Source organism: Hesperophylax consimilis, chromosome 6, assembly GCF_061612785.1.
Source record: "Hesperophylax consimilis isolate HC1 chromosome 6, BYU_Hcon_1.0, whole genome shotgun sequence".
Taxonomy (NCBI): Eukaryota; Metazoa; Arthropoda; class Insecta; order Trichoptera; family Limnephilidae; genus Hesperophylax; species Hesperophylax consimilis.
Genome location: NC_142841.1, coordinates 2,237,198 through 2,251,026, shown reverse-complemented (window position 1 = coordinate 2,251,026; position 13,829 = coordinate 2,237,198). Strand labels below are relative to the sequence as shown.

General features: G+C 34.9%; 1 protein-coding gene across 1 annotated transcript in view; it reads right to left on the bottom strand.

Moving 5' to 3' along the window:
- Csgalnact (Chondroitin sulfate N-acetylgalactosaminyltransferase) overlaps positions 1-13,829 on the bottom strand; it is a 315,839-nt gene that overhangs the window by 111,881 nt on the left and 190,129 nt on the right. Inside the window, exon 5 of the mRNA XM_089632739.1 lies at positions 6,273-6,470. Within this exon, the coding sequence (XP_089488865.1) occupies positions 6,273-6,470 (198 nt within the window). The remainder of the gene's footprint in view (positions 1-6,272; positions 6,471-13,829) is intronic.

Here is a 13,829-nt window from a genome sequence, read left to right as displayed (position 1 = left end):
CAGAAAACAAATAGTTTTTTGAATAATAAAAAAATGGACTCATAGAGTAAATTTAGATAATTTTTCAATTTAATTTGAAATTTATGAATATTGTTGACAATTTTTAATTTTTTTTTTAGGTTTCTTTAATCATTGAAATTATTTATTACATGCATTTAGGATTTTTGGATTTGAAAGAAGGTTGTTAAAATAAGTTATTCCTAGATAAAAGTAAGTATTTTGAATGTGCTTGATATTATACTTTTTAATTTTAATGTTATTTTGATAATGTAACTTTTTTCCTAAAATTTGTATTATTTTCTAATAAAGATCGAACAATTGCACAGTGTACTATTTTTTAATTATATATTTTTTAATCTATCTAAGAATATTTCTAAGTCCATTAAATGTATAAATGCATTTTCTGATTTATTTCACAAGTTTTCCCTTTAAAATGTTGATAAAACGGAACATTATTAAATGAAACATCGTAATTGGTCAATATAATACGACATGCTTACATTCCGTAGTAATGGTTTCCAGATCCTTCAAATAATTTAACACGTACACTTTTGGGGGTTGTAATATGTTCGCACGTTAACATACTATAACTAATTGTCTTTTAATTTTAATTGTGATTTTCGATTCCCAAGTGTTTCTTATTAAAAGATGGAAAGTAACTGAAACAAGTAATATGTACATAAATATACTATTGTACAAGGAGAACTATTGATGTTTTACTATTGAATACTTTTACCTGCTAATTCTATGTAGCGATAAGTTACTTCAATAAACTTTGCCTAAATGGTGAACATCTCAACACAGCTTCTCCGACCTCGGACGTGCTACCTTCCACGTTAAAGCCACCCTTGCGGGGATAGCTGGTGGCTTTAAGTAGCGAAATGCCATCTCGGGCAGCAGTCACTGAAGTCGACAGAGGCAGGAGGAAGCCAGGATTATGACTGCGGCGGATCGTGAGGGAAGTGGGTTGGTGTTTTGTAGCAGAGCTTTGCTTTCCAAACACGTCCGGCGACTATTCTAGTATTCAAGATTATGCAAGAAATAGTTTTATTAGTACGCAAATATAGGTACAAGTTTTTTGGTGCGGCTTAAATGCGCTTCATCTAAAAAATTTCAACAAAGAATTAAGTTACGTAGATTTAACTGCCATTAAGTAGACTGTATCGAGTTATAAACTCATCAAATCAAGTATAAGTATTAGAAAAAATGAGTCGTCTAGATTGCGGATGATTCTGAGTTCATACACCGTTAAAGTAGAAGCTAGTAATTCTCATGCTTTTACCAATTTTAAAAATAAAAATACATTTGTTTGACTCTTGAGGTAAAGAATAAAAATAGAAAATAGTTAAAAAGATAAAAAAATGGTGATTGTTGAAAATTCAAAATCGAGAGTTTTTTCCACTGTTCCAAGCAAACATTTTGTGGTTTTTGAAAATGGGCCATAACCTGATTACAAAAATACCACTTTTTATGTAATCTGGCCAAATGATTTACATTATGATTCATTACGTTTACATTTATTTGTTCTTATTTAATTAATTTTGTTACATTTCATTATACTTCCCTACTTCCTACGCTAATAGACGAATAGGTATGTTAAAAATGGTACCATGGGTATAGCTATAGTTATGTATTTGTTCGTTTTTATTTCAATTCATACAAGATTTCCTAATTTTGAAGATTTTTAGAATAAAACAAAACACACTTTTTGGCGATGTTTTTTTCTTGTCAAAATCAAAACAGGCTGCTGGAGCTAAGCGGGGATTTAAATCTTATCGCCATCTACATAAGGAGTGATATTTTTTTTTTTTTTTTTTTTTTTTTTTTTTTTTTTTTTTTTTTTTTTTTTTTGTATTTCTTTGGCATTCACTATGTAACAATTTCTAGACATTTTTTGTTTTTAATGAGTTTTATTAATTCACAATGTACATTTGTTACGTATAAATTTTTATAAAATTAGCGACCGGTTTCGACACGTCCGTGTCATTAACTAGCTATTTTAAAATTTATGGATTCCTTTGAAAACAAACTTTTCGAATGTGGACTTTCCCTTTTAGCTAATGTATTTGTTTGGTATAGATATGTTGATGACATTTTTGTAATTTGGACAGGTAGCAACAGACAATTAGACAATTTTCTCACTTTTATTAATAACATTCACCAAAATATAAAATTTACACTGGAACATAACGATAATAACAATTTAAATTTTTTAGACTTAAACATCAGTTTAGATAATAATAAGTGTGTTTTTAACATCTATAGAAAACCTACACACACTGACTGTGTTATACCTTCTACTTCAAATCATCCTTTGTCCCATAAACTCGCCTCCTTCAACTCAATGATACATCGAGCCATTAATGTCCCTTTAAATATTGAGAATTTCAATAATGAAATTAACATTATAAAACAAATAGCTATAAACAACGGATATAAACCTGACATAATTAATCGTTTAGTTAATAAGAAACAAACCAAAATATTTTCTAAAAAGTACATTTATAGTGGTGATAATAACACTAAATCTAGTAAAAATCTAATATATAAAAAACTTCTTTATACAGGCGACTTGTCCTTAAAAATATCCCGCATGTTACCAGTTAATATTTCGACAGCTTTTTACACCAATTCTAAAATAAAAAACTTAATTAATAACAAGGATGTTTCAAATAAATTAGATAAAAATGGGATATACACTTTAGAGTGTAATGATTGTAACTCCCAGTATGTAGGTATGACTACAAGAAATTTCAAAACCAGAATTAGGGAACACGAACTATGTTTAAAAAATAATAATTTCTCCGAGTTCGCTAATCATTTGATAGAGACAGGCCATAGCTTCAACCGGGATAAAACTAAGTTTAAACATTCTAACGTTAATAAATATTTTAATTTGTGCGCATTAGAAACATTAGAAATCAACAAAAAAATTAATTCAAGCATTAATATAGTAAATAAAATAATAGCACCTTGCAAATCACCTCTATTGACAATGTTCCCCGTTATTTTGACTCCTCCCTCCACTTCCCTCTCAACCCCCTCCCCCTCCCTCAAATCCTCTCCCACCAAAGAACCAAACTAAATAAAACCCCATATTTCTGCACTTAAAAATTTAGTTTTAAAATAGCTAGTTAATGACACGGACGTGTCGAAACCGGTCGCTAATTTTATAAAAATTTATACGTAACAAATGTACATTGTGAATTAATAAAACTCATTAAAAACAAAAAAAGTGATATTTTATGACAAATACTACATGACTTGGTGCATCGCCTTAGATGGGTTTATTTCCACTATTTAAGTTGTTTTCTTAATGTCAAGCCCATCTTAAATATGTTATTCACCCCATTCGTAAGGATTGATTTTTTAAAGGCTAAGCAATTCGAAGAGTACTGGCCATATTTCTGGAGATAAATAACAATTACACTAAGTCTTTTATGATGTTTAAATAACGCTTATTCACCCAAAATAAAATAAACATTAAGACTTTCTTAACTTAAGATAATTTAACGATCAACTCATAAGTCTCCGTTCTGCCTTTCGCAGCTTCCATTAACAGATTAAGCACCCCCCGAGCAAACACCATCAGAAAACTTTATTGCAATTGCACGGAAAAACTGATTTCAGACGGGCATAAAATTAATTAGATTTCCCGCCGTCTAGGAATGCAATCCAACAATGCAAACATCGCAGTAAAATATTTTATTATAGGTACTGTTTCTTGCTGCATCGCCCATGGGAAAATAAAAATCTCGAGTAAAAGGAGCCGAGGCTTTGGCGAAAAGCTCGCCCGAACTTTTTTCTCTTCCATTTTATAAACATTAAGTAAAGTTGTTTAATTCAGTTTCATGAACTATGATACTTGATTACCGTAGGAATGAGTGGCGGAGAGTTCTGAATTGAGAAAGAATAAACAATTTACATTAATTTTCAATGTTGCTCTTATATTACTAGTGCAAACCCCTGAAATCCCGAGATATTTTTTTAATAATACATTTTTCTAAATACATGTAATAAAAAAAATTAAAAGTTCCAACTGCCGAGAATCGAACCCCGATCAACTACTTGGAAGGCAATAAGATCAAACTATGCTGACTATTACTTCTCCAAATATTGTAAGAACGCCCCTGAGGTGATCTCTCACAAAAGCGGTGCTATATAAATTATCCAAGAATAAATAAATAAACGACGGCATAAATTTATTTTATGTGTTAATAATTAGAAGAATTTACTTTAAAATTTTAGAATATTACGTCCATCACATCCGAAAATAGAATATTAGTTATACCTTTAAAAAAAATCATGTAATGCACTCCTCAGTAAGTGCAAGATATTTTGTTCAGAAGTAAAATTATTAAATCTTAATTACACACGTAGTTCCAATTACAATATTATTTATTTAGTTTAAAGGAACTAGAGTGAATATTTACATGTTCACAGATGGCTTGCTCTATTCAAGATCTAGATTCTAGGTTCTAGACTGACTGCGAGCCGAGAGCTCGGGAGGGCACTCGGCAATATTCGGGTCAATCTTTGTAAACCGAACATACACCATCTTGCGGAATGCACTAACATTAAACATACAAGGTACCAAAGAGAGGTATCGGTCAAATTTGATTCTGTTTTATTCCAAGATCGCCCTTTCTTATTTCTTGTATCTGGTAGGGTGGTATGAACATCTTTTGTTTGACTGTTGGCATAAGAAGACTGAGTTTAATGCTAAACAAATTAATCCGTGGCTCTAGAGATATGCTTGTTAATTTCTTTAACGATATCTAAAAAATGCGCAAGTTTTATACCTGAACTTTATGGTACATTATGATATATTTCGGAATATAATAATAATATAACTTAAATTATTAACGACACAAAGATGTCTGGTCCACTAAAATGTGGAAATTGAAGAAGCGAAAGTTCAGCCAAAACATCGCCGTCAGAACAATCTAATTACCACCCAGTTTGTTTAAAATAATTCATCTTAAAAGTAATAAAGTAGTGTGGTTTTTAACACCGCTAGAACTGATTTTTTTATATTGTATTTTTAGACATTGGCCGTTAAAGGTAGGCCATCAGGATGAGCCATCAACTGCAGTACATGTACATACCCAATACAAAAAGGCAGGCGATCAGGATGAGCCATCACCTGCAGTACATGTATAGTATATGCCCAATACAAAAAGTCAGGCCATCAGGATGAGCCATCACCTGCAGTACATGTATATGTATATACCCAATACAAAAAAAACCAAAAACTTATCATTTAATATAGTGTGAAAATAATACTATCTTTATTGTTGCTCTTTTAAAACTTGTTTTTTGCTATTTAATTAACTTTTTTCCATGTTATTTTACCCTCAGGGGCCTCAGTATGGGTAAAGCATTTAGTGTAGCCCACATTATCCATTGATATCTTAAGGTGAGAATACTAAAGAGACACTTAAATGGTTTGGACATGTAGAGCGAAAAAATGAAATAAGGAGTATAAGGAGAATATATATATTTATTTTATTTTTTACAGTAATACCGCACAAGAGTCCCAACTGCTCCCGTCTGGAGCCAGTGAGACTATGGCATCCCCAATTGGGGTATGTTGTGAGGCTGAGGGTATTGGGGAGGGGAGGGAGATGGGGAAGAGGAAGGTGGGGAAGTACCTGGCTATTCAGATCTGGTCACCAAACACGGCTAAAGCCATTTCAAGCAACGTTTCAATTCTGAATGGTGGTCTTACACCAGGGCGATACTGAGAGTATCTTCCACTCTGGAACGTGCCGCAAATATACTATATATTATTTTAAATGAATTAATTGTGAAAATAACACAAATTAATCAAATAAAATTTATTTGCGCACGCCGGGTTCGAACCCGCGACCTTCGGATCTGTAGTCAAAAGCGTATACCACTAGACCACGCCGGCCGTCAAGTGATAATATGATATTGTATAAACAAATGTGAATGGTAGAAAAACTTGGAAGCACCCGAGAAAGACTTGGCACGATCAAGTGAACCAAATAATAAATTGAGTCGGGCCATGATAAGAGTCGCCATTACAGAAGAGTATTTGTGTGACGATGTATGTAAGTTAATGAAGAAAGCAGTGTATGCGGAGACCGAATCGTTCGGTGGGCGGTTCTCTCTGCCTACCCTGGTGGTTAGTTGGTTAGTAAGTCTACGCCCGGATTAAAAGTATTATTATTATTGAATATACCTGAATACTATTTGTTTCAAAATTAAAATTGAAATGAATACTGTTTAATGAGAAGTTGACTCACCAGTGAGCTGCAGAATTTGAAGTTTGAGCCTGGCGATCTCTTTGGCCAGTCGCTCCATCTCGGCGCGGCCCTCCTGTTCCCTGCGCTCCAGAAGCTGCACATAGCCCGCCTGCTGCTCCTCTTGGTGCAGTTGGTTCTGTGCAAGGGCGGCCATCTCGCCTCCTGCGCCAGCCAGGGGCTGATGGAAGAAGGGCGAATCTGGGGGCGGAAACAAATAAATATAACATATTGTTTGGTCTTGAAAGAACCTCTTGTTCGCGCAATATATATGGGATTGTTAGGTATGCATCCACAGGCTTAATGGACAAGTGTAATGTCAATACCAAATCCCGCAAATGTCCTACCTACCCTTTTACCCATCCCAAAATGTCACCATATTAAAAATATTGTTGCGACACATGTAAAATCAGACAAGTGGTGTCAGTTGCTTATCAGAGTTCGGAGTGATAATTAATATCAGACAGGGCGAATATACATATATTTTGTGAAGTGAAATCAACTAATACTCCTGGAGACGTGTGATAGTCATCAACGGGTGAGTCCATCTTTCCTGCATTCCAATCTGGGCTTATCTTGTGCTCCAGAAGCCCAGATTTATACCTTGATTATTGCACTGTCCATCGGGTTTGTCGGATGCATATATCGTCCCATAACCTATCATTCGGAGTAGTTTGGGACTGGTCCTTTGGGCGTGTGGCATACCACACCACCTTTAAAATATATAGTGGAGTCGCAGCATCGCAACACCATTTTTGGTTCTTTCGAGCCGGATTACCAACGGGGTATTTAAAATTAACATATTTAAAGTTACAAATAAATATTATTTCCTCTTTATACTTTGTTAATTTGTATGTACTAGGTTGCATTTGTAATTTTTGTTGTGTTTAAATTCCTACATACAATTAATCATGGCGACTAGCGATAGTACTCAGGATATTAAAATCAAGTTACTAGAATCGAAGATTAATTTGATGCATAATCGTGTTAATGAATTATATGAGAAAGGGAAAAGTATTGCGGACAGGGAGACGAGAAGTTCGGAGGATTTCGTTAAACAAACGGTTAATATAGCTACATATTATGCACAATTTAATACGTTGTGTGATGAATTTCATACACTTCAGTTGAAAAAGGATTCAAATTACAATATGAATTTCGATTTATGGAGTAAATTTGAAAATAAGTACTGTTTTGTAGTTTCTATACGCGAAAGCATTATAGCAAAGCAAGATTCATCACGTGATCGACAGAAATTAAATAATTCACCATTAATTAAGCTCCCACCGATCGAGATGCCATCGTTCGATGGTAATCAAGAGAATTGGTCGATATTTTATGAAGCTTTTAAATTAAACATTCACTCAAATGAAAATTTGAATACGTCGCAGAAGATGCAATATCTGATAGGGAAACTCCAAGGAAAGGCGTTATCAGTTTTTGCGGGAATACTTCCGAACGAACAAAATTATTTTTTAATTTGGGAAGCTCTCGAAAAGAAATATCAGGACAAACGCGTGCTAGGTACCTTTTATCTGAACAATATTTTGAATTTAAAATTATTGGCACCTAGTAACCCAAATGAGTTAAATAATTTTATTGAACGGTTTGCGTCTTCCATAGCTGCACTCAAGGAATTAGGTATTGATGACCTAACCGATTTTATAATATTACATGTTGCACTGAAAAAATTAGATATACAGTTGGTGCAAAATTTCGAAATGTCTATACGGGAGAAAACTATACCTACATATACCGATTTAATAGAATACATTCGGTCGCATGTTAAAATCCTAGAACGAACTGGGCAAAATGATAATAAAGTTGTTAATAATAAAAACAAAGTTACGCATTCATTCGCTGTGGTCGAACCGAAGTCAAGTAATAATAATCGTAACAGGTGTCGGAAATGTAATCATTCTGATCATGTTGAATTGTTTAAATGTGAACAATTTAACGAATTAAGACCAAATGCTCGCTTTCAGTTTGTGAAATTAAATAATTTATGTGTAAACTGCTTAAGCGATAAACATAAAACTATGAAATGTCCATCTAAATCGGATTGTAGAATTTGTAAAAAACGACATCACACCGCTCTGCATTTTGAGAGCACGATGAATACTGAAAGTCAATCGAAAAACGAAGCCATTACATTAATAGCGCGTAATCATAAACATCATAATAATTTTTCTGCGGGTAATATAGCTACGAATGTACTACTGTCAACCGCGCAGTTATTTGCTTATGACAATAAAAATAATCAAGTAACCGTAAGGTGTTTAATTGATTGCGCCTCGCAACAAAATTTAATCAGTTTAAACACTTGTAATGAATTAAATCTTAAAATAATTCCTTTAAATAATTCAGTAGTTAAAAGCGTTGGTTCAGTAGAGACACCAATATTGGGACACGTTGCGTTAAAAATTAAATCCCGCGTTTCAGAAGATATTTATAAAATTAGTCTATTAGTTGTCGATAAAATAACTGATAAGCTTCCTACACAACATGTTGACACAAAGTCATGTGAGCATTTAGTGGGTTTAAACTTAGCGGATGAATCCTGGAACGTTCCATCCGATGTTGATATCTTATTAGGTGCACATTTATTTCCATATATTCTGCTGGGGAATAAGGTTTTATCTAAACATAATACGAATGCACCACCGGCTATACAGACAGTATTCAGGTATATTGTAATGGGTGAAATACCTACGTGTACGCCGGAGGTTTCGTGGACGTTCGGCCCCATAACCAATGTAGATTTATATAATGCGTTATCCAAGTTTTGGACGATGGAAGACATGCCTATTAAGTCGTTGATGAGTGCTGAAGATGCAGAATGTGAGAAAATGTACCTCGAGTCAGTCCAATGGGATGAATCGGGAAGGTATATTGTATCTTTACCGTTTAAGATAGATCCTAATAATTTAGGTGATTCGCGCCGTGTCGCGCAGCGTCGATATGAATATTTAGAACGGAAATTTAATACTTCGCCAGAATTGCATTGCAGTTATAATGAAGTAGTTTCTGAATATCTGGAAAAGGGATATATGAGGGTTGAAGTTCCGTCTTCATCTAATATTGATGAGGGATATTTCATTCCTCATCACGCAGTAATTCGTAAAGATAAATCAACAACTAAAACTCGTGTTGTATTAGATGCGAGTACAAAGACCAGTTCAGGGTTATCACTTAATGATATTTTGTATACAGGTCCAAATTTGCAATCTAATTTATTTACACTTTTAATTAAATTTCGCTTATTCGCTGTAGCATTAACCGCAGATGTTAAGCAAATGTATCTACGTATAATGGTAACGGAAAGCCATCGAAAATATCAAAAAATTCTTTATAGATTTCACAAAGATGAACAAATTCGAGTTTATCAATTTAATTCACTCGCGTTTGGTTTGAACTGTTCACCATTTCTAGCAATGCGAACTATACGGCAGCTAGCGAGCGATGAAAGAAATCGTTATCCGAAAGCGGCGGAAGTTGCAATTAATGATTTATATATGGACGATTTTGTATATTCTGTAAATACTATAAGTGAAGGCATCACTTTGGCTACAGATTTAATGGCGATGTTCAAGTGTGGAGGATTTGAATTAGTCAAATGGTCGAGTAATTCTCCTCATTTACTGGCCCAATTACCAGAGTCGCACCGCGCGACAATGGATTTTTCGGATAAATGTAGCATTTTAGGATTAAAATGGGATCCGATATCTGATTGTTTTCGATTTATGATATGTCCGACGGAGGAAAAAACTATATGTAAAAGATCAATTCTTTCCACAATAGCTCGTTTATTCGATGTATTAGGTTTGGTTGCTCCGGTAATTTTATATGCCAAATTACTTTTACAAGAGCTGTGGTTAGAGAAAGTAGGATGGAACGAAGAACTACCCCAAAGTATTGTCAATAGATATGTCAAATTCAAGGAAGAATTACCGATGCTTTCTAATTTAAATTTACCTCGATATTTGGGAGTAAAGGAGGACTGCACGATAAATATTATCGCCTTCGCAGATGCGAGTATGAAAGCATACGGTTGTGTAATATATCTTCATGTCACGGATAAGGGTGGAAACACTACAATGAATTTGATATGTTCTAAATCCAAGGTGGCCCCTCTGAAAACAGTGTCGCTCGCTCGATTGGAATTATGCGCTGCGCTTATTTTATCTAGACTCGTTAGATCTATTATAGATACTTATAGAAATCGCGTTTTGATAAACGATATATTTGCTTTTTCAGATTCAAAAATAGCACTTTCTTGGATTCACTCGTCCCCTCACCGGTGGCAAACTTTTGTAGCTAATCGGGTTAGTGAAATTCAGGAAAATTTACCCGCAAAACATTTTTATCACATAGATGGCGTTACCAATCCTAGTGATTGTTTATCACGAGGACTACTGCCTGCTCAGCTGGTCGATCATTCTCTTTGGTGGCACGGTCCGCCCTGGGCTGCGAACCCAGTATCCGAGTGGCCTGTCGAAAGATTTTCCCCCTCACGAGAGGAGGAGAATACTTTGGAATTGAAAAAATCGCATACATTTACGATAACGTCAATAGAGGAAAATTCTCCGATATATAATCTCGCTTTAAAAATTTCCTCATGGCCAAAACTGCTGAGAATTGTGGTATATATTTTACGATTTATGCGAAAGTTATCACGCTCAACAGTTATAAATTCCGCGGAATTAAACATTGCTGAAATGAATGTATTAAAAGCTTTACAGAATAGGTATTTTAGTGCCGATATACAATTAATACAGGGAGATAAATTATGCTCACCTTCAATCCGAAAACTAAACCCGTTCCTAGATCATAATGGCTTGTTACGTATAGGTGGTAGATTAACAAACGCGAATATACCTTTTGAAAACAAACATCCAGTACTTCTGCCAAGACAGGATCATATTGTCGATATAATTATAGACTTTCACCATCGTGTGAATTGTCATACTGGTGCACATCTCCTTATGTCAATAATTAAACAGCGTTATTGGATCTTATCGGGGAGAAATCTAATACGCAAAAGAGTACATGCTTGTAATTTCTGTTTTAAAACTGCACCTTCTAATATTATACCGCTAATGGCAGATTTACCTACAGCTAGAGTTCAGGAAGCAAAGGCATTTACACATACGGGTGTAGATTTTGCCGGACCAATAAATATAACCCTTTCTAGGCGTCGTGGGGTAAAAAGTCAAAAGGCATATATATGTCTATTTATTTGTTTAACAACGAAGGCTATACATATGGAAGTGGTATCAGATCTAAGCACGGACAATTTTTTAAACGCATTTAAGCGTTTTCTATCCAGACGCGGACCGGTTTCGTGTATGTACAGTGACAATGCGACAAATTTCATAGGCGCAAAGAATTGTCTGAATGACTTATATAATTTTTTAGAGGCAAATTCAACTAAAGAAGTTCTTCGCAATGAATTTAACATTCGGAGAATTGAATGGAAGACGATTCCACCCCGCGCTCCTCACTTTGGAGGATTATGGGAGTCAAATATTAAATGCATTAAATCGCATCTGTATAGGGTTGTGGGTACTCAACTTTTATGTTATGAAGAGCTTCTCACAGTTCTGACACAAATAGAGGCTGTACTTAATTCACGGCCATTATGTTTATTAAGCAGTTCTCATTATCCAGAAGCTCTTACTCCGGCTCATTTTCTGATGTCTACCCCGATTCAGCATCTACCTGCTTATGATTTGACTAATGAACGCATTAGTCTACTGAAAAGGAAAGAGCTTTTGGACCACCTCGTTCAATCTTATTGGAAGAAGTGGCATATAGAGTATCTTCACTCTCTGCAGATGAGAAAAAAATGGAATAGTCCCGCGAATAACATTATAGTAGGTACCATAGTATTGGTGCATCAAGAGGATGCGCCTCCACTTTATTGGCCGGTGGGCGTTGTTGAGCAGGTGTTCCCTGGTAAAGACGGAGTGGTTCGTGTCGCACGCGTAAGGACCCCTTCCGGGAACTTTAAACGACCAGTCGTAAAATTGTGTCCTTTGCCTACACAATAATTATTATTTCTTTATTTCATTATTTTATAAATTTTCGTTTTAACTTTGTAATATTAATAGCGTATTGAGAAGAATATTTATATTTCATCTTACTTTGTTTTTCATTTAATTCTTTACTTTATTTGAAAGTACTTAAAATTACGGAAGGTACTTTCAACGCCGGGAGAATGTTCGCGCAATATATATGGGATTGTTAGGTATGCATCCACAGGCTTAATGGACAAGTGTAATGTCAATACCAAATCCCGCAAATGTCCTACCTACCCTTTTACCCATCCCAAAATGTCACCATATTAAAAATATTGTTGCGACACATGTAAAATCAGACAAGTGGTGTCTTGCTTATCAGAGTTCGGAGTGATAATTAATATCAGACAGGGCGAATATACATATATTTGGTGAAGTGAAATCAACTAATACTCCTGGAGACGTGTGATAGTCATCAACGGGTGAGTCCATCTTTCCTGCATTCCAATCTGGGCTTATCTTGTGCTCCAGAAGCCCAGATTTATACCTTGATTATTGCACTGTCCATCGGGTTTGTCGGATGCATATATCGTCCCATAACCTATCATTCGGAGTAGTTTGGGACTGGTCCTTTGGGCGTGTGGCATACCACACCACCTTTAAAATATATAGTGGAGTCGCAGCATCGCGACACCACCTCTCACATGGTTCTTGGCGGCAAATTAAATTAATTTAGTAGGTACCTACTTGGGGGCAGTGTTTGGCGGTTTCAATTTGTATTTTGGCCAGAATTTACAAAAATGTATTTTGAAATGTCCCGAAAAGTAGGTTTTGTGTGTGCAACTTACCTATGTAATAATTACAAACAACAAAAATAATGACGCTAAAAAACGTTGACAGGTTAATTACAGGTAAAATTATAGTTTGTTAAATTCTAGCAAATAAAATATTCTTGATTTTTTTATTGTTCTTGAAATCTACAAATAAGGAGTTCTTACCATTATGTAAGTATTTTGACAGTATTAAACCACGAAAGACAAATGAAGACTGAATTACATGCACATCAAATCCATTAAAATGTATGAAGAAAACAAAGGCGCACATCTCACGCCGTTAGAAGGCGATAGTGTGGGATGTTGCCATCATAATGTATGGAAATTTTTAAAGTATATTTATTTTTTTATACTAGCTCCACACAGAAAATAATTCCCCGCAGTTCAAAAATAATTCATTTTAACTGCCCCTCATTTGGTGGGCACAACACCCCATGAACTCGGGCACCCCTGCTAAGTTACCAAACGTATTGAACCACTCGGGGCGACCTACGGCAGAGATGTTGGGTTAGTGGTTAGCATGGAAGTTATATTTATGTACATAACATCGTTATTGGTATTCGTTCGTTTGGATTACCCCGAGTTATCGCGGTGAACTATTCAATATTAAAGTGATTTTTTTATGTATTTCTTGGCAAAGATGATCAAACGATAAGTTATTGGTAATCGCATTTTCCCTTTCGTGTAAAGTATTTACTGTCCACTCT